The sequence below is a fragment of the Pleurodeles waltl genome, unplaced genomic scaffold (assembly GCF_031143425.1).
Source record: "Pleurodeles waltl isolate 20211129_DDA unplaced genomic scaffold, aPleWal1.hap1.20221129 scaffold_69, whole genome shotgun sequence".
Classification (NCBI taxonomy): domain Eukaryota; kingdom Metazoa; phylum Chordata; class Amphibia; order Caudata; family Salamandridae; genus Pleurodeles; species Pleurodeles waltl.
In genome coordinates this window covers 2,965,196-2,986,486 of record NW_027150390.1, presented here as the reverse complement: position 1 = coordinate 2,986,486, position 21,291 = coordinate 2,965,196, and the positions used below count along the sequence as shown (strand labels likewise).

General features: G+C 44.5%; 1 protein-coding gene across 2 annotated transcripts in view; it reads right to left on the bottom strand.

Moving 5' to 3' along the window:
- Positions 1–21,291, bottom strand: part of LOC138279163 (cytochrome P450 2J2-like) — a 157,359-nt gene that overhangs the window by 22,721 nt on the left and 113,347 nt on the right. For both annotated transcript variants that reach the window (XM_069219384.1, XM_069219383.1), the window contains exon 8: positions 6,825–6,966. In XM_069219384.1, the coding sequence (XP_069075485.1) occupies positions 6,825–6,966 (142 nt within the window). The remainder of the gene's footprint in view (positions 1–6,824; positions 6,967–21,291) is intronic.

The window sequence follows — 21,291 nt, the reverse complement described above, 5'->3', positions numbered from 1 at the left end:
TTTCTATAGAAACACCATGAACGATCTACACAAAAGACCACTTGCTGAATTCAGAATTGTGTCACGTTTTCGGAAATGTATAGCATTTCGGGATCCACCACTGGTTTCACACCCATTTCTATCATTAACTGGAAGGAGGTTGAAAGTTCCAAAAAATTGAAAAATGGGCTATGCCCCATTAAAATGTCAAAACTATGTAAAAAAAAATAGGTTTTCTGATTGACATCTGCCTGTTCCAGAAAGCTGGGGAAATTGTGATTTTAGCACAGCAAACCCTCTGTTGCTGCTATTTGCGGAGAAAAAACACATGCTTTCTTCTGCAGCACATTTTTCCCATTTTTCAAAAGAAAAAAAAAATCCTCAAACCCTGGGTACCTTTAGAATACCCAGGATGCTGGGAAATAAAGGATGCAAATTTGGCATGGATACCGTATTTGGAGAAAAAGTGCTCTGTGGTCCCCGCATTTGGGCGGGACTATTAAATGCTTATCACTTTGTTGCGGATTCCCTGAAACTGAACTAGAAATACAGGTAAGCAATTTATTATTTCCTAAACTGATCTTACCCTGAGAGTTTACCACCTTCTACCAGACTTGAGGCAACTCAACACTAGAATCAGGAGAAACAGATCCAATTTAACCGGCACAGGTTCCATGAATCTCAACAGCTTCAAGAGACTACTTTCGATAGTAAAGTGAGGAGTAGTATGATATATATATATATATATATATATATATATATATGCATATATATGACCTAGTGGCGGTCACAACTAGGTAGTTACAGTTAGGACCTAGTTTCTATATAAAAAACTTTTTTTACTTGCCCCTATCTTTAGTGCCGCCTGATGAATCTTAACAAAACTTTCCTAAAAATTGACAGTCATGTCAGCTGCTGTCTGTAAAGTTTTGCGGTGATCCGCTCACAGGGAGGTCGAGAAATAGGGGGGTCTCAAAACACTTTTTTCCCCCATTCAATTTTCCATACGTGTTTTGAACAATGATAGCGCCAAAACTACTGGATGGATTTTCACCATATTTGGCAGAAGGGTAGGTTCTGGTCTAGAAAGCAACCTTTCTTGTTTTGGTGTAAATCCGTTCAGTAGTTTTAGAGAAATTAAAGCAAATTCAAATTTATATATTTAGGAATGCAAAGGATTCACAACCCCTCCTGATCTCGTGCAGAGATCTGATTGGCTGGCAACTACTCAACAAGGGAGCGGTTGAAGTTTTGGCAACCCCCGGCCTAAAAAGCATTTTGAAAAGTGTTTACCTCAAATTTGCGACGGGGTCACGAATTCGTGGTAAAAATAATCATTGTTTTAAATACACCTCCAGGTGGAACAGTTCCCAGAGGCACTTTTTTATTTTTAATAGTCAGGGCCTCCAGGCACCCCACAGCCCTGGGGACCACCACCTCCCCAGGGGTATACTAAAATATGAGCAGGAGGGACCACCACCCCCCTGGACATTTGAGAAACTGGGTGCTGTAGGAAGCCGGCCTGGTGTGTGGCAAGCACATATGGTGTTATCACTTTATAACAGGTCCAGTTATCCCCTCTTATTGAGTGGGGGGTATGTAGGAAAGTACCCTCTTTTTGGCATGGTTTCCCCTACTTTTTGCCTGCGGTCAGTGTGTTTTGACTGTGCTTACTGGGATCCTGCCAACCAGGACCCCAATGACTGTGATCTCTCCCTCTAAATTTGGTTGCTTAGGACTCAGCACACTCCACAGTTGGCATGCTGGTGCCCCCATATAAGTCTCTAGTACATGGTACTTGGGTACCCAGGGCGTTGGGGCATCAGGGGTTCGCCATGGGCTGCAGCATGTATTGTGCCACCCATGGGAGCCCATGCAAAATGTGTCTGCAGGGCTGCCATTGCTGCCTGCATGAAAAGGTGCATGCACCCTTTCTCTGCAGGTCACTGCACCAGATCACTGTAAGTCACCCCTATGGCGCCTCCTAATGCAGAGGACAGGGAGCAAGTACTTGTGTGTGAGGGAATCCCTGCATGAGTAGAGATGCCCCTACGGACTCCAGTTCCAATGCACTGGTTTTCGTAAGTGCAGAGAAGCCATTTTACCCCTGCACTGGACATAGGTCACCACCTGTGTCTAGCTACACAATGTTAACTCCAAACCTGGGCATGTTTGGTATCAAACATGTCAGAATCATACCCCAATTCAATTCTGTTGCCAGTGTTGGTTGTATAATTCCATGCACCCTGGGGGCTCCTTAGAGGACCCCCAGTGTTGCTCCTACCAGTCTTCTGGTGTTTTCCAGGCAGCCCGTGCTGCTGCTTCTCCTAAGACAGGGGTCTGCCCTTCTGCTGCTTGACCAGCTCAAGCAGAGGAAGGGAGAACAAAGTATTTCCTTTGGGAGAGGTAAGCAGCACCCACTCAGTTTGAAAAAAGGTGTGACATGGCTTGGGATGGGTAGCCTACCCAAGCCACCAGTATGCTTTGAAGGACACATTTGGTGCCCTCCTTGCATAAACCGGTTTGCACCAGTCCAGGGACCCCCGGTCCCTGCTCTGGTGCCAAACTGGACAATGGAAAGTAGAGGGACCACTTCCTTGTCCATCACCACCCCAGAGGTGGTGCCCAGAGCTCCTCCAGGTGGCCACTTGATTCTGCCATCTTGAATGCTAAATGGCAGAGGCCCCTGGGAGCATCTGAGTGGCCAGGCCAGTCAGGTGATGTCACAGCCCCCTCCTGATAGGTGGTCACCTTGCTAGGTGACCAATCCCTCTTACTGGGCTTTTTACAGTCTCCCTCCAGGGTGGGTCTCCAGATTCGATGTGCAAGATTCCAGCAGGCCACGGGGACTGCAACTGGACCCTCCAGGAACCGACAAGCTGCAACTCCAGCAACTGCTCCGCTTTGCAACATTGTTTCTCCGGCTCCTTCCAGCAACTGCAGCATTTCCCTGGCTGTGCATCCTCTGAAGGCGACGAGTCTTCAGCCTGCACAAGAAGCAAGAAGGAGTCTCCCTTGGAGTGAAGGAGTCACTCCCCGACATCTGCAGGCACCAATTGCAACGATGACCGGCTGCGTGGATCTTTTCTACTCTGGAGCTGCGTGGATCCTGCATCACAGGTGGTGGTCTGGAGTGGTCCCCTTGGTTACTCTCTACCAGCTGTCCAACTTAGGAGACGGTAAGGCCTTGCCTCTCCTCGCAGGTCTGTACACCTGTGCACCGCGACTCTTGCAGCTACCATGGCTTGTTTGCTCCTCCTCCAAGGGATCTTTAGGCTCCATGTAGCCCCGGCCTCCAGCAATCTTCCCTGCATAGCACAGTCTCCTGCCTGCTGTTCCAGCGATGTGGGACTCCTCTCCAGGTGTGCTGAGTGGGACTCATTGCAACTCCTGTGCATGCTGCCTGCGGGGGTAGCCTCCTCTTCTTGTGACTCTCCCAGCTGCTGAGGGTCACCTCGAACTCCCTTCCTTGGGTCGTGTCCCCTGGGCCTTGTTGGTCCTCTTGGACAATTGGTGGGGGCAGATATTTAGATGAATGATTACTGATACATCATTGGTCTGGTGGAGAGTGGAGGGGATGCCACACTCTAGGAGATTTGTAGCCAGGCGGAGCTTTTATCACCTTTGCAAAAATCAAGAGACATTTGGAATGGGGCCAGGGCCTCATGGGCGCTGAAAGTAGCAGAGTTGGGGGTAGTGCGCAGCACCACCAAAATAACAATGATCGAGTTAAGATTGAGCAATAAAGATGCCTGACATTTTACCTTCATCCTGTTTCATTTGCTGTGCGTTCAAAGACAGCGGTCTAACTCAGGCTATAATGTCTTCTGACAAATTGCTGCTAATTCTTTTTCTTTCTCTGACTGCAAATTTGGATGATTTTATAAAGTGAAATATCTGTCAATCGTCCCGGGGTACAGACAGTGTAAAAAGAAAGGATGTAAGATGCCAGGTATTTTCCTAACGCGCAGTATTTAAATACCTATAAGATGATCTAAAACAGTGGTTCCCAACCTTTTGATTTCTGTGGACCCCCACTTTAACATTAATGGAACCCAGGGACCCCCACTGAATTATCATGGGAATCCGGGGACCCCCGCCTGAGTCATTACTGGAAGCTGTGGACCTAATTTGTCAATATTTGTCAATATTTTGTAATTTTCCAGGCTCTCGCGGACCCCCTGAGAAGGCTTCGCCGAACCGCAGGTTGGGAACCACTGATCTAACAGATATATCAACATATATTAGCAGTTTAGCAAAGCACAAAAGAAGCAGATTTGATTTGGGTAATTCTGAAGTAGTGTGGAAACAAAGATTTAAATAGGATCAACACAAGTCAAAACTCTACTTTATGAGGTACCAATCATAAATATTTGCTGAAAACCGATTTCCACACAGTATGGCTTGTGCACTATACAGGTTTATCAGTAAAACAACAGATCCACAAACACTTTGTGGCCATTTCTAAAGAAAATTTGCTATCTATAAATGAATGTGCGCTACCACGCCATGCTTTAGTAATAGGTTTGTCAGAGTGTGCACCAAAATGCACTTCCGGCTGCATACCATAACCTTACCACTCTCCCGCTGAAGGGTGTGACTCATTCACTAGGTCTTTGTGTGACGCTCTGGTATATCACAATCCTTATGACTTCAGAGATGTAACATTGATGCCAGCACTCTACCTCTGAGGATTGTCCCAGCACCACTGCCCTCCAGTATTGCTCTAATATTCAAGGATTTGAGACCAAAAAAGGGAGATAGATCTGGGTGGATATTCCTAGCATCTCAGCCATATTACAAGCAGTGTTCATGCTGGGAAGTGACCGTAAACTTGAATCTTTACAAAGCCCCGAAAGAAAACTAGGTAACATTTCCGATACCCGCTCAGCGATCAAGGGCGATAGAATTGCAGAGGAGCCTGTCAGACAAGGAAGGGGGTAGGGCGTGGTCCACAGTACTAGAAGTTTCTAGCAACGGTAGTTTTAAATTAATTCACTTTAACCTTTTGCCCTGAACGTTCATGACCCCCGTAACCTCAAAGAATTTACCTTGACAGATCCTCCTGTTGCCCCACATATACCATTAATGGATACATTGTGAAGAAACTGAAAATGATCATCTAGGGCAGTGGTTCCCAACCTTTTGACTTCTGCGGACCCCCACTTTATGATTACCGAAACCCAGGGACCCCCAATGAATCATTATCAGAATCCGGGGACCCCATCAACTGACTGCTGGGACCTAATCTGTTAATAATATTAAATTTTCTAAGCAGTCGCAGACCCCCAGAGGAGGCTTCACGGACCCCCAGGGGTCCCCGGACCACAGGTTGGGAACCACAGATATAGGGTATACTGAGAGTACCAAGCCTCACTGCCCATTGGGGGTCAAACCAAAGTCAGAGGTCGTAAGATCCCAATACAAGATCTGCTAGAATGGGCTCTGGCAGAGTGGAAGCGAATGAAAACAGTCAAGACAGACTAAACGCTAGCTGGGCATGTGATACTGCTGTGCGGCCTGATGGGATGAACAGCCGATCCTTAAGACCACAGGGAAGATGCATCTTAAGAACCCCGCTGGGTTCAGGTCAGGTGCATGGCAACGTAAAACAGGCAGTGGATGGGGTGGCAGGATGAGCCGTACGTTTATCATGGTTGGTGAAAAGCTTTCTAACAGCTGGCTTTGAGGTTGGGAGCGTGCAGCCTCTAGTAGAGGGTGGACTGGAGCAGAACTAGGCATAGTTGCAATATTATCTGCATCATATGGGGTGAGTCCCTATGTGATGCGCTCTTCGGCCCATATTTATTAACTCTTGTCACACAGAAAGAGGAAAATAGGAGAAGAAATAGAGATATTTTTCCTCATTCCCATTTCTCCGCATTTCCATGTTTACAACGACTTTTAAATTTGGGGATGCGTCAAAATCCATGGGTGTTGCGTGAGAATGTCCATGAAATGCCTCCCTTGCACAGTATAAGGTAACCCAGCGATTTGCGCTGCCTTGCCTTACTCCATATCTATGAGGCCATTCAAAGAGTGGCTTTGTGTGGCCTCATAGATATGCTTTCAAGGTATTCGCCGCCATTGCGTCACAAAAAAGTGGAGCAACAGCTGCATAAGGTGCTCGTAAATATGCCCATAAATATAGAAACTTTTCTTTGGATTGGCAAAAGTCCAGATGTAACTGTCAATGGGTTCTTGTTACTTGTTTGTTTTTATCGGGCATAGTATTGTGGACAGTTTACTGGATTAGTAATATCTGCAGAAAAAGTATTTTGTAATACTTGGAAAATCATAACTAAAGGATATAAAATAAAGATTATTAAAAAAAAATCACACGAGGAAATTACGAACCTTTCCATAGAGGAGATAACGTTAGCCATTTTGCCTGACTAAAAGTCAACTTTTCATGATATAACAGGCATATTTGTATGTGCATGACCACTCCTAGAGGATCTCTCTGTGCAATTGATAGATAGGGGTTTATTGATAGTCAACAAAGTGCTACTCATTATATCACCTTCAGAAGAATGAAAGGCTTGAACCAGTAGCAATGAGGGTTCAAACATAAACCCCTGCAGTGGGCCAGTGGTTGGTCTGCAACACATCAAAGAGAATGCTAATGTTGGTCAAGTAAAATATCTATACTAGAGTGTTAAAAATTACAAGGGTACCATTTTAGTGAATAGTTTATCAAGTAATATGTCACTGGCCAATCACAAGACAGAAGTTAAAAATCACATTCATTTTTTAAAGGGGAGTGTTTTACTTCCATGGTTAAGCAGGAAGAACCTACTGCTGAGTAGCAGACAGGTTCTGACTACAGACAGACAGTGTGGTACCTGCAGAGAAGGGTATGAATTTCTCATTCTTCACAAAGTTTCCATCTTTGTCCAGAAAGCGACTTGGGTTAAACTCTTCGGGAGCCTCCCAAATATTGCGGTCATGATGGACAGAGAAGAGGTTGTAGATTACAACAGTGCCCTTAGAGAGGAAACAAAATATTGTTTATTCAAATGAGTTGAACGGGGTTGGATGAACTGGATGAATTGATGCAAAAAGTAACCAGTCAGTGAAGGAGCAAAAGGGTGGACAAATTGGATAGGCAGACAGTAGAAAGTGAGGACAGACTAGCAGTCAAGTCAGTAACACTTTATTTTGGTCAACGGCCATAAAAGTATACATCAATCACTTGATACATACAAAAATGTTTATAACACTTTTAAAAATCATCAAAATAATCTAGTTCATAAAAAGCATCATTAAAGGATGAACATCACAGAACAGTAACACATTAACATCATCAATGAATGCTAAGCGACAATACAGTACGCAAGAAGGTAAAAAGTGCAAAAAGCACCCTAGTGCACACTGATTTGCAATTCTAATGTTGTTTTTTTTTTGTTTAGAGCAGACATGATTTTGCGCAGGATGGGCCAAAACCTCTTGAGATACTTGACAATAGCAAAAACTACCACAGGAGACGTATCTGCTCTGCAGATCCTTAAAGCAAATCTGTACTGATGAACGCCAGGATAGCGACATAAAGGGACAATCCAATGTTTCTGCTGCCTGTAGTGTGCAGGACAAAAAAACAGCAGGTGATCATCCGTTTCTTCGTCCCCGCCCAACCTAAATTTTAAATATAGGGACTTTGTGAGCGGGGTCCGGTGCTTAATTAAAAAAAAAAAAAAAAAAAAAATTGCCGGCGCCCAAAGCTCTCCTATGAAACACGTGGCTGCTGCAATTAAAATGTGCAAGTACAGAATACTGAGGCAGGGTAATCCTCAAGCCATCTCGGGCCTCTTTAATCGATTTACAGCCACTCCCTGCCCCTTCAGCTCACTCTTGCAGCTTTCTGCTTTCTCCTTTTGTGATGGTTTTTCTTTTTTACTCTTCCTCCGTATTTCTCTTATTTGTCTTTTACTCGCAGTAATCGCTTGAGGCATAAGAATAAGTGTCGGTCGTCAAAAATAAGTGGTGGTGCTCCGCATCAGAAACCACCAGCTCAAGTTAAGCACTGAGGAAGTCTCTCACATCCATGGTTGCCTCAAAGGATGGAAAAAGCTTAAACTCTAGGAAGTAATCTGTCAATCAATCCAAACCAGACCGAACAGACTTTTTTACCTCCTCATGCAACCAATAGATATTTTTCAACTTGGTTGGAGTACAGGATGTCATAGTGTTTGAGTCAAGCCAATATTCATGGTATCCCAATGAATAGAGAGACTGTTTAACATGTTTCAGCCCTCCCTGCTGACTATTCATAAAAACTTGAAGACCTTCCCTGAGGTGCACTAGATCTTTGATTTGCCATATTCATAGCCAATATAGAGTTGATTTAAGGCAAGTTAGAGCAGCTATACAGCAAATTCTCAAAACCTGTTTAAAGATGAGAGGGGAACTTTGAGGAAGTTTGAGCGCTACTCTTAGAAATCTATTTTCTGCTATTTCCAGTACACTTAGGTTGCTATAGCCCCATAATTCTGCGCCATATGTGGCTGCTGCTACCGTTGGTTCCTCCATAGTTCAAGTAGAGGAGAGACTGGATGAAAAGTTAGCTGGCTGACAAATCTTAAAATAGTAGCTGCCCTATGATTCAGAATTAGATTGCTTTAATTCACTTGGTTAAACCAGGTATTGGGACAAGACAAACAAATTCCAAGGTAATCAAAGTCTTGTACTCTTTCTAATTGTGTCTCATCGTGATTGATTGTTCCTCTAAAACCCATATAGAGGCGAATAGCCATACATTTAGTTTTACCAGCTTTGATTTCCAAGCAGAATAAACTGAAATTGGCTAAAAGAGTTTAAAGGCTTTTTGGGGTTTTTGAGACTTCACAGGGTGTCGCCAGTAAACAGCAAGGTCGAGATCTTGGTGCCCCCATGTATCAGAGAGTCGTCACAATCCCACGTCCCATCTAATTTGCGTGAAGTTGTCGCAATGTAACCTGATGATTATGTCGAGGAGGACCCGGAAGCCCTAGACCTCTTAGAATGTTCCATAGTTTATCTCTAGGGACCATATCAAAAGCTGCCTTCAAGTCCACAAAAGTGACATAAAGGCTCCTTGTCTTTAGGTCAACTTCTTTCGAGCCAATTAGTTAAAATCTAAATACCTGGTCCACTGTACTTGCCTTAAGGTAGAATCAAGCCTGGAATTGGGTCAGTATTTCATTTTCATTAGTCCAGACCATTGATCGATCTATAACCAACTTACAGAATGCTTTCTGAGTAAAATTTATCAGACTAATAAGGCGATAGTTTGCAGGTTCTAATTTGGAGTCTCTTTATGAATTGGAATCACTTCAACCCCTCTCCAGGATCTGAGTATTTCTGTTCCCGCCATTATTCCATTAGCCACAAGGGTAAGATATGGGGCCTAGGAGGCCAGCTCAGAAATAAAAAGGTCTGCTAGTACATGGTCTAGCCCTGTAACTTTTCCAGGATTCTGGGACTTGATAGCTAGATCAGTTTCTACCACTGTAAAATACCCAGTAGGTTTGGAGACATCAGTCTCATTAACTGGCAAACTAGATGTAGAAGTTAGCTTTATGCCAGACTTAATAATAGTCCCAAGGGGACATGAGATGGGGAACTACAGTCACAGCCAGCTTTAGGGCGGTGCTAGCGGTGTGGCAGCACTGGCTGCTGACCTGGATTGGGGGGCGCTGACCTCAGGGGGGTGCTGTGCTTAGCAATAACTTATGAAACTTGCGATTTAAAAAGAAAAGCACCTACTGAAAAGTTCCTTGTGCGTCTAGACTTCAGGAAGCAATTAAAATGTCAAGATACCTCTTGTGATTAATGTTCCTGCTAGGGAGAGAGATGGGAGTTTTGCTAGCGGCACTGATGAATCACCATAAAGTAGCGTAGAGGGTTAATATGCCAGCAGCAAATAACAGACATATTTTATGTGGATAGCTTAGTAAAGCCAGCCTTTATAAGCTCTTTAAAAGAAATGAATGTATGTGAAAGGTGGCTATGGAGAGATTCGGGGCACATTTGCCAGGTGGTAGTGAGGGAATCCGAGGAGGTTGTAATGGGGTTGGGGGTGCCAAAAAAGACTGTTGCACAGGGCACCACCAGCGCCAAAGCCGGCCCTGCCTACAGTACAATGACTCACAGTGGTTAACCCAATCTTGAGGTGTAATATAGGTTTCGAGTTTTATCCTGGATGTTTTGGCACCATGAGATATCACATGCCAAAGGTTGCCTGGTTCCCTGTCCGTACATTGGTCAGGACATCACTCCAGACTTTGGTATCTCAGATGGATTTTGTGTGATTTATCACTAGTTTATATGAGGCTCTAGCAAATTTAACATCTTACCGGGATCCGCCCTTGAGAATGGTAATAAGGAGGGTCTTTGCAAGCCGGCAGTCCCTATTATACAAGGAGGTATCAGTTTTCGTAAGGGAACTCTTTTGCAATGGGAGTTTTGTGAAAAAAACAAATTTTTATTTCTGTGAACCACTTTATGTGGTCATCCATGATGGAACTAGGTGAGAACTCGGGATCAGCAAATCAATCAATGAATTAATCAGTATACTTGTAAAGCTTGGCTAGTCTCAAGGCGCTGGGGAGGCAGGCGGGCAGTAAGTGAGTGGACATCGATGAGCAGAGGGGATCAGGAGAAGAGCCAAGTTTTGAGGTATTTTCTGAATTGCGATAGAGTGGGAGATCTTCTGAGGTGCATGGGAAGGGAGTTCCAGGTCTTGGCGGCATGGTGAGAGAAGGACCTTCCTCCAGCTGTGGCCTTCCAGACGAGTGGGACAGCGGCGAGGGCGAGGTCGGCGGAGCAGAGCTGCCTGGTGGGCGTGTAGAAGTGGAGTCTCTGGTTGAGGTATTCTGGTACGGCGTTGTGGAGGGTTTTGTATGCGTGCGTGAGAAGTTTGAATGTAATTCTCTTGTCTGTTGGGAGCCAGTGCAGGTCTCTCAGTAGGGCGGAGGTGTGGTTGTGTTTGGGGGCGTTCTTGATGAGACGGGCGGAGGTGCTCTGGAAGCGTTACAGTCCTTTCCGTACCTTGGTGGTGGTTCTGACATAGAGTGCGTTGCCGTAGTCCAGGCGTCTGCTGACGAGGGCCTGGGTGACTGTTCTTTTGGATTCGGTAGGGATCCATTTGAAGATCTTCCAGAGCATGCGCATGGTGTTGAAACAGGTGGACTGTGCTGACTTGATGGTTCATCGAGAGTGCTGTGTCCAGGATGAATCCGAGGTTGGGGGCATGGTCGGTAGGGGCTGGAGCGCTTCCGAGGGCATTGGGCCACCAGGAGATGTCCCAGGCTGCGGGTTTGTTGCCGATGACGAGGACTTCTGTGTTATCGGTATTTAGCTTGAGGCAGCTCTCCTTCATCCAGGAGGCAACTGCCTTCATTCCGTTGTGGAAGTTGGCTTTGGCTGTCTGCGGGTTGTTGGTGAGGGAGATGATTAGCTGAGTGTCATCGGCGTATGAGACGATGTTGAGTGCGTGGTGTCTGGCGATGGTGGCTAGGGGGCCATGTAGAGGTTGAAGAGAGTGGGGTTCAGAGAGGAGCCTTGCGGGATGCCGCAGATGATCTTGGTGGCCTCTGAGTAGAAGGGGGGGAGTCAGACTTTTTGGGTCCTGTCGGAGAGGAAGGAGGTGATCCATTCTACTGCCTTGTTTCGGATGCCGGCGTCATGGAGACAAGTCCATAGAGTGCAGTGGGAGATTGTGTCGAAGGCGGCGGACAGGTTGAGGAGGATGCGAGCTGGGGTCTCACCCTTGTCTAGGAGGATGCAAATGTCATCTGTGGCGGTGAGAAGGGCGGTCTCGGTGCTGTGGTTGCTCCGGAAGCCTGACTGTGAGGGGCCCAGGATGTTATTGAGTTCGATGTATTTGGTGAGTTGTCTGTTGACATCCTTTTCGATGACTTTAGCTGGGAAGGGGAGTAGAGAGATGGGCCGGAAGTTCTTGAGGTCGTCTGGGTCTGCAGTGGGATTCTTCACTAAGGGCTTGATTTAGGCGTGTTTCGAGATTGCTGGGAAGGTGGCGGTTTCGACAGAGCGGTTGATGATATGTTGGAGTTTGGTGCGATGGCGCTGCTTGCTTTGTCGAAGATGTGGTGGGGGCAGGGATTGGAGGGAGAGCCAGAGTGGCTGGGGTTCATGATGTTGAGGAACAAATTATGACAGTACGGGGATCATACCCTGGTGTAGGGTGACAAATGCTTCCTTGTCTCTCCCATTTGAGCTTCCTACGATTATTGCTAACTTACTGGTCACAGCAGGGTAGTCCTTGCTCACTGTGTTCCCTTGCTGGGATCCAACAAAAAGTGAGTAGCAAAGGAAAATTATCACTGTAAAATCTGGGTTGGACTTCCATGTCAATAAGCTTGTCCCATGAGCAGACACCTATAAAAATTTAATCAATGCAAATTCGTGAGGCATTTCTTCTTAAAGTCGGGCGCTTCGCTTCACCCAAATTAGTCCTGCCATTACAGGCTCTCAGTCTTGGAAAAAGACCGCCGAGGCCGCAGGAGACAGAATACCGCCATTGCCGGCGGTATTCCTGTCTCCCTATTATGACATTTCCGCTGGGCCAGGCGGACGGTAACAGTGTTACCGTCCGCTGGCCCAGCGGAAATGTCACATCAACATTGCAGCCGGCTCGTAATAGAGCCGGCGGCAATGCTGATGTGCAGCGGGTGCAGTAGCACCCGTCCCGCATTTCACTGCCTGAAATTCGGGCAGTGAAATGCGCGACGGGGCTATGCCTGGGGGCCCCTGCACTGCCCATGCCAAGTGCATGGGCAGTACAGGGGCCCCCCAAGTCCCCTTACCGCCAGCCTTTCAATGGCGGTGTTTACCACCACGGACAGGCTGGCGGTCGGGGACTCATAATCCCCAGGGCAGCGGTGCTTGCACCGCTGCCCTGGGGATTATGACCACCAGGTGGAATCCTGGCGGTATATTGGAGGGGCCGGCGGTATGGCCGTGGCAATTGCGCCACGGTCATAATTGCTGGCGGAACACCGCCAGCCTGTTGCCGGTGTTACCGCCACCTTACCGCCGGCCGCCAGGGTCGTAATGAGCCCCTTAGACTTAAGTGCGGGCACATAAAGGGACTTGAAACCTTGCCTAATTGGCAGGTCAATCTCCCATGTTTCCTAGAACATTATTATAGCCAATGTGTAACTAAAGTTCTCCCAGTCGCTCTGGACCTGCTTGCTTCCCAGGCTAGGTATGTTCTAGGATACCACAGTAAGTTCATTGTTTGTAGTGAGCGTAGTCGAGGCTTGCATACCCTTTATTGGAAAGCAGATGGTATTCTGCTGCAGCCTTGGCCATGCATTATTAAATGGTATATAAGCTTCAGAGCTAACAGTACTAATTGAAACCTATGTAGCCACCTCAAGGATAGCTGGTACAATGCTGGTGGCTGCCTGTGTTTGAATTTGCATGCCGTTAAGGGAAAATAAAAGGTATTCTGTCTCCCAAAGGCCTCAGCAGGGGTGAGCGCTGCACTACCCAAGCCTCATGATGGGAGGATCTTCTGGCAGTAGCTGGTACAATCCTCAAGAGTACCCACTGTTTTCAGTTAATCTACTCGGGAAAGGGGAGATGGTATTTGGGTATGCTGCAAGCTCCAATTATTGGGAACCTGTTATGATCTTATGTGGGCAGAGGGTTCTTTAAGTGGTGATGCTGTGAGTGGAATTCTACATTGTGAGAATTCCACTGGGGGACAGTTGGAGAGTGCGGTGAAGGAAGGAGGCAAGACCTTGATGTGCTGGCTCATCTGTTGGTGGATGCTGTTAGAGGTTTTAATAAAGGAATAAGACCACCATCTTGTCAAATGGTGACGAGTTTCTACTGAGGCATCCACTTTTAGAAGAATCCACGTGTCGGATTACAAAGGGTATCGTATTCCGTATGGCCAGTGCTGTATTTGGGCTGAATACATGTTAAAATATTGAGGTTTCTGTGCTCCTGCCCACAGGCGTTTTCTAGACTTTAAGCAATACATGAGCAGCACATAAGTTATCATTAAAATCACCAGCGCGATCAACAGCAGCAGTTTCAGTCAAGCACGCGCATACTTGAATATCACACGCTGAAACGAGGACCGAAAAATTTTCATTGTACTAATGCATGCCATGTTTCTGCCGTGAGTGTGGCGTTCTTCATTGAACTCACGCGATTGAAGAGACGCGCGCTGTGTACGAGCAATGAAATTTTAACGCACTATGCGCAAAATGGCTGAATCTTTAATAAAGTTGCGCACATTTATGGATTGATTGTTTTAATACGAACATTTCAATTTCAATGGTAAATACCTCTCTTGGATTCTTCACCTGCTCCACGCTGTTATCTAGCAGTTTTTGTGCCGAACTGAGTACCGCCTACAGGAAGTGAGAAAAGACTAGTATGCTGACACTATTATAGTGTCATTTCCTGTTTAAACTCTGGAACATTCAGGAAGTGAAATAAGAAATTGGAACTCAATCTCTAGGAAATAATAGAAATGCAACTAAAGGGAAGTATTGATGTTACAAAATGTATTATTACTTTTTTTAATGTTTAAATTATACTGAGCTTATAAGGTGTCTCATCAATCTCCTCTCAGCATGTCTCAACCACCACAATTCTGAACGGGGTCAACCAATATTACCTTGGAAGAAATTGATAAACTTGTTTGATTCTTATTTAATTGGTATTGGTGGTGAAAAGTTCTCCCCAGCAAAGAAACAAAGCATCCTCTTACACAATTAAGGGATTGAGGGATGGAATATTTATGATAGCCTTGATTTAATAAACATTGGCACAGCTGATGGTGAACCTAGAGATGTTTATGAGATGTCACTCATGATGCTTAAAAAACATTTTGGTGGTCGCATAAATGTCGTTATGGAAAGACATACATTTTTCATGAGAACACAAGCAAGAGATGAGAGAGTCGGTAACTATACCGCATCGCTCAAGACATTGGCTCAGACATGTGATTTTGCTGATCTAACTGAGTCTTTAATACGTGACCAAGTTGTGCATTGCACCAACAATTCTACAGTCCAGGAGAAATAATTGTTGAAGAATCCATCATTACAGGAAGCAATAATTATTGCTGAAAGCATGGAACATGTCATTCTCTGGGTGAAAGAAATGAAAGATGTGGGTCCCAATCCTGGAACTCACATAGACTCTGGATCTGCATCTATGTTAGCGAGGATTTCAACTTGGTATTGTGTTCAAGAGAATGATCTTGTGCAGAAAGTTACTGGGAAAATGAAAATGAGTAGTGATGCACAGAAAGAATCCAAGATCAGATGTTTCAAGTGTGGAAATATCGGTCATCTGGCAAACAATCCTAAATGTTTTGCCAGGAATGTCAATTGTAGGAATTGTGGAAAGAAGGGGCACTTAGCAAAAGTTTACAAACGTTTTAAAGTGAATATGGTTGATAAGTCAGCTAGTAATCAACAGATGATATTACATATTGACTGCACAAGTTCTGGAAACCTGCAACCCAATGGGAGTAAGGAGGATAAAATAGTCATGCCAAAATGTGATATTGGAATTCGGGGGGAAACTGTTCCTGTACTTGCTGACCCAGGGTCTCCTTTTACATTAATAGGAGAACAAAATTGGGAGAGAATTTTTGGAGGTGATAACATTGAGTTAACCCCACTTGACATTGATCCTGTTGGATATGGTGGACAGAAAATTGATTTATTTGGATACTCTGTAATGTCAATAAAATGTAAAGGGTGTGAGACAGTGGGGAAGGTTTATATAGCTAAACGTGGTGACAATCTCTTGGGGTGGCGTCCTCAGAGAGATTTGGGAATCCTTTTGAACCTGAATGCCCTTGATCAAGTTCTCTCTATCTCCAATTTGAATGATGATGTGGAGATCGCCAATGAGTTTCCAGAAGTTTTTAGCGATAAGCTGGGACTGCTGAAAAATTTCATACACAAGATCATTTTGAAATCCAGTGCTAAACCAATTGTATACAAAGTAAGGAAGGTACCGCATTTGATGTTGCAGCCGTTACAGGCAGCACTCAACAAGTTATTAAGCTTAGTGGTCATATAGGAGATTGAAGCCTCTGAATGGTTGGCACCTATAGTTTTGGCTCCCAAGTATAATGGATCAAATATAAGGTTGTGTGTTGACCTTAGAGGCCTCAATCAATGTATATGGGTAGACCGACAACTGTTATCGAATATTAATGAGACTCTGACTATGCTGACTGGAGCTAATGTGTTCAGTGTTATGGACTTATCAGCAGCATACCATCAGATCTTACTTCATGATGATTCGAGACATCTTACATCCTTTGTTACTTTTTTGGGGGCATTCAGGTTTGTTAGAATGCCTTTTGGGTTAGTTGCTGCTGCTGTCTGTTTCCAAAGGGTGATGAGAGAAGTACTCAAGGGTCTTGATTCGGTTTCATTTTTTCAAGATGACATATTGGTTTACGGTGAGGACACTGACAAGCATGATGTTATCTTAAGAGCTGTGCTTAGGAGATTGAAAGAAAATGGTTTGACCTTGAAAAAAGAAAAATGTAAGTTCAGAGTTGGTACTGTTTCATTTCTCGGTCACACAATATTTGGAGATGGTATTAAAAACCCAAACTAGAGTTGGCTAAGTCGATCATGTTGGTACTGACACCTGTTGACAAGGACCAAGTGCGGTCATTTCTTGGTCTTGCTAAGTATTACTCTAAGTTTGTTAAAAAGTTTGCGAGCGTAGTTCAGCCTTTGGGAGTAATTCTGAAGAAAGGTGTGAAGTTTGAATGGTCCCCAGAATGTGAGGAAGCGTTTAATGCAGTGAAGGATGACATTGGAAAAATGCCCACATTGGGCCATTTTGATGTCAGACACAAAACTATTTTGTCTACAGATGCCAGTCTTAAGGGCCTTGGTGCTGTACTCTCTCAATTGGTGGATGGAGAGGAGAAGGTGGTGGCTTGTGCTTCGCGTTCTCTGAAAGGGCCAGAAGAACGATATTCAGTGATAGAGCGTGAAGCACTAGCCTGCACCTGGGCCAATAACCATTTTAAATTTTATCTGTGGGGTTTGCCATTTATACTCAGGAGTGATCACAGGCCCCTAGTGCAGATGTTTGCCTGCCGTAATATTGAGAGTACTACACCAAGGATCAAACGTTGGGTAGAAAGTTTATTAGATTTTAACTTCTTGGTGGAGTATTATCCCGGAAAAAAGAATATTCCTGCAGATTTCCTTTCTAGGATGTCATTACTTGATAGCAGTATGGATGAGCAAGTTCCTATATTATGGGTTAAGAAATCTGCTTTTGACAAGGCAGAATGGAATGAAGAATGCAGTGAAGACACAGTTCTCAGAATAGTCATGAATTATGTAGTGCAAGGGTGGCCGTGTTTGAATAATTGTCAGGAAGGTGCTGAAGCATTTTGGAGTGTTAAGGAGGTATTAAGCATCATAGATGGCAATTTGTATAGGGACAGCAGATTGGTGCCACCTATCGGCTTATATGAGAAATTGATTAATTTGGCTCATGAGGAGCATTTAGGTAGGAACCTTACCAAAGCTAGTATTAGAGAATGTTATTGGTGGCCAGGGTTAGACAAACAAGTATAGACGATTGTGAAGGATTGTGTACAATGTGCCGGGAATGTCAAGTCTAAAGTTGTATGGACTGCCCCTTTGCCACCAGTTTCTGTTCCAGATGAACCATGGGTCAAATTGGGTTTGGATTTGGTTGGACCATTTGAAACTTTACCACCCAATGAAAGGATTGTGATTGTTCCAGTTGATTACACTTCTAAGTGGGTCACTGCTAGTTGTGTAACATTCTATTACCACTAGAACTGTAATAGAGTTTTTGACTGAGGTATTTGCTTGTGAGGGCATTCCTAAGGTGATAGTGACTGATAATGGGGTCCAATTTACTTTAATAAAAATGAAGAATTTCCTTAGGGACTTAGCAATCTCCCATTATCGTACTGCACTATCTGCTCCTCAAGCTAATGGGTTAGTGGAGAAGATGAATCAGTTGGTGAAAGCGAGTGTTCAAGTAGCTCTCGAGAACAAACTGCCTTTGAAGGTTGTGCTGAGAGAGAAGTTAAGGGCCCATAGGAATGCACCCAATGCTGTTATAAGCATGTCCCCTTTCCGTATTTTGAAGGGCAGGTTGGCAGGTTCCAAATTGAATCCTACATGGTTACATTTTAAAACCCGAGATGTAGAGTCAGATACCTTTAAATCTGTTCATGCCAGAGAGATTGCGAATCAAGCTAAATACAAGAAGAGGTTTGATGAAGGACGATGTGTGAGACAGAGGAATTGGCGTGAGGGAGATTTGGTGTTTGAAGCCAGTCTGGTGTCCCAAAGGGAATCCAAATACATGGGACCGAGGAAGGTTATAAAGGTGAAGAAGAATGTGTTGGTACTTGAAGGTGGTGAAGTTTGGAGTTTGTCTCGCCTAGACAAATGTACCAATGAGGGGGGGAAAGAAAGGTATATTGCCCAATCTGGGTGAGAGTGAGGATTTGAGGAGAAGTGTGAGGAATAGAATCTATCCAAAACATCTTACAGACTTTGTGAAGCAAGCGATGGAATGTCATATATTTACGCAAATGGTTGATATTTAGTACATATTTTTAATAGGTTATTTTGTGATTTTTATATTATTTTATCTGCATAATTGTCATTATCTTTTTGTTATATATGTTCATTTTATGTTGTTCTGTTGTTATAATCTTTATAACGTTGTTTTGTTATATTGGTTGGGTTATGAAGGGGGAAGATGTGTTATGGTCTTATATGGGCAGAGAGTTCGTTACGTGGTGATGCAGTGAGTGGAATTCTACAGTGTGAGAATTCCACTGGGGGACAGTTGGAGAGAGCGGTGAAGGAAGGAGGCAAGAACTTGATGTGCTGGCTCATCTGTTGGTGGATGCTGTTAGAGGTTTTAATAAAGAAATAAAACCATCATCTTGTCAAATCTTTAGGTTTTAATTGGATCTGGGAGACATTAAGAAAGGGAGTTTGTGCCTGCACAGAAAGCAGGCCATCCTAAAGCGAGGGATGGGAGAGTTGGAGCCTAACATATTCTGTATTATCTGTATGGGAATGCTGAGTTGCCCTCCAAATGTCAGAATAAATTACACTATGACATTTCCTCACATCTGTAATCCAATGTGTCACTTTGTTAGTCAAGGAAACCTCATTGACAGATGGCTGCAGCTTTGGGCAACCCATAATGGCGATTGTCCTAATTTGGCTGTAGATATTATTCTTAAATCTGGGGATAAAATTATTTGATGGAAGTATTGTTTGAGTATGGGGAGAGATGTGCTCAGGTTCTGTACGAGCTGCACCATCGAGACTTAAAAAGCACTAGATCAAGACACTCTGTTCCTCCGGTCATCTCCTCCTTCAGATTCGGTGATTGTAGCAGCTGCTAAAAAGATTCATGCCACTTCGTCCTCCTCTACAGCTCCCCCAGATAAGGAAAGTAACCAATTTGATTTGATGGGGAAGAAAATGTGTCACACCTCTGCATCGTTCATAAAGGTGGTCAGCACAACTGCACTACGCAGGAGGTACTTTAGGTCGTTGTGAGACTGCCTGTCCAGATTTACACAAAAAAAGTCAAAGAAGGATAGGCAAGATTTCCAGGAAATCTTGGAGGAAGGAGTCCTAGTGGCAAACCAATCATTAGTGCTGCAGCTGATACCTCTGACCTCTCTGCGCATGGCTAATCCCATGGCATCACTACAAGGCATTTTTCATGCTAAGGTTTACAGGGCTAAAACCCGAAGCACAGCAAAGAATAATGAATCTTCCCTTCACTGGCGCGTCCCACTTCAGCACACATGCCGATGGTGAAATGGCCAGAATGAAAGCAGAGGTAGATGTTCTCAAGGTAGTGGGATTCGAGAAGTGCAAAGAATTCAGGACTAGATACAGGCCTTATGACCAACGTCATGCTCAACAAAGGGTTCAAACCCCTTACTGGGTACCACAGCAGCAACATCATACCCGGTCACAACACTATCCTCAATGTCCAGGAAGAAGAAGGAGCACTTCCCAAACCTCTGCTTCTTCATTCAAGGCACAGACAAAGCAATGGACCATGGCTTCCCTCTTCTCCAACTCTTGCTCCGGTGGGGGAAAGTATCGTCAAGCACCTAGAAGAGTGGCACGCTATAACAAACAACAGTTGTGTTTGAACATTGTTCAAAATGGTTACTTGCTCAGGTTCCAATCTCCTCCCCGTAGGGTCACCAAAAGCAAAATCCTCTCACCTACAAGTTTTGTTGCAAAAAGAAGTAGACACGTTGCCTCAAAAAGAAGTGATAGAAGTTCCCCTCTCACAATGGGGGCCAGAAGTTTATTCACGCTATTTTCAAATCCAGAAAAAAGGCTAAACTCAAGAATACTGTATAGACTGATCCTAGACCTACGGCTCTTGAACAAGTTCATCCGCAAAGTAAAATTCAGGATGCTTGCCCTTCATCAAATTTACCCCCAACTTTATCAGGGGGATGGATGTGCTTCACACACCTTCAGGATGTATTTTCCACATTTCAATTGCAAGAAAACATCAGAAGTTTCTCTGCTTCAGAGTGGCATCCATGCACAACCAGTTCAATGTATTAACCTTTGCTTAAAATCAGCACCCCGAACATTCTCAAAATACATTCCTGAGGAGGAAGCAAATCTTTGTCTACCCATACTTAGACGACTGGCTGATCCAGAGTGCCTCCACAGCACTTGCTCAACGGCATTATCAGATCTGCCTCGGAACTCTACAAAGGCTGGGTCTACAGATCAACATCAAGAAATCTGCACAGCTACCAACTCAAAGTATACATTATTTAGGAGCAACACTGGATACAAACCATGCAAAAGTGTATACTTTGGAGGACAGGTTATCTTCAATCAACATGAAATGCCATTGTCTCCTCTGCACTCCACGTCCATCAGCCAGCCAGGCATTGCTACTGGGATACTCCATCCCAATCTTCCCTCGCTGAGCTTGACAGCATGGCTCCTGAATTCCTGCAATATGGTCATCTAGGTCTTTCCCAGGAATGCATGAACATTCTCAAGGAGTCCAAAAGACCATCGACCGACAAGGCGTTTATATTCATTTAAATGGAAAGGATTTTATATGTGATGCATCCAAAGTAACTTCAATCTGTATCTGGGGCAGGAGGAGGTCAATTACCTTACCTCCTCCATCTAGCAAAATCAGGTTTGTGATTTTCATCAATAAAGGTACATCTTGCAGCCATAACTGCTTAGCGAAAATTCGCCTGGTCAGATATCATTTTTTCAAACGCCTATTGTT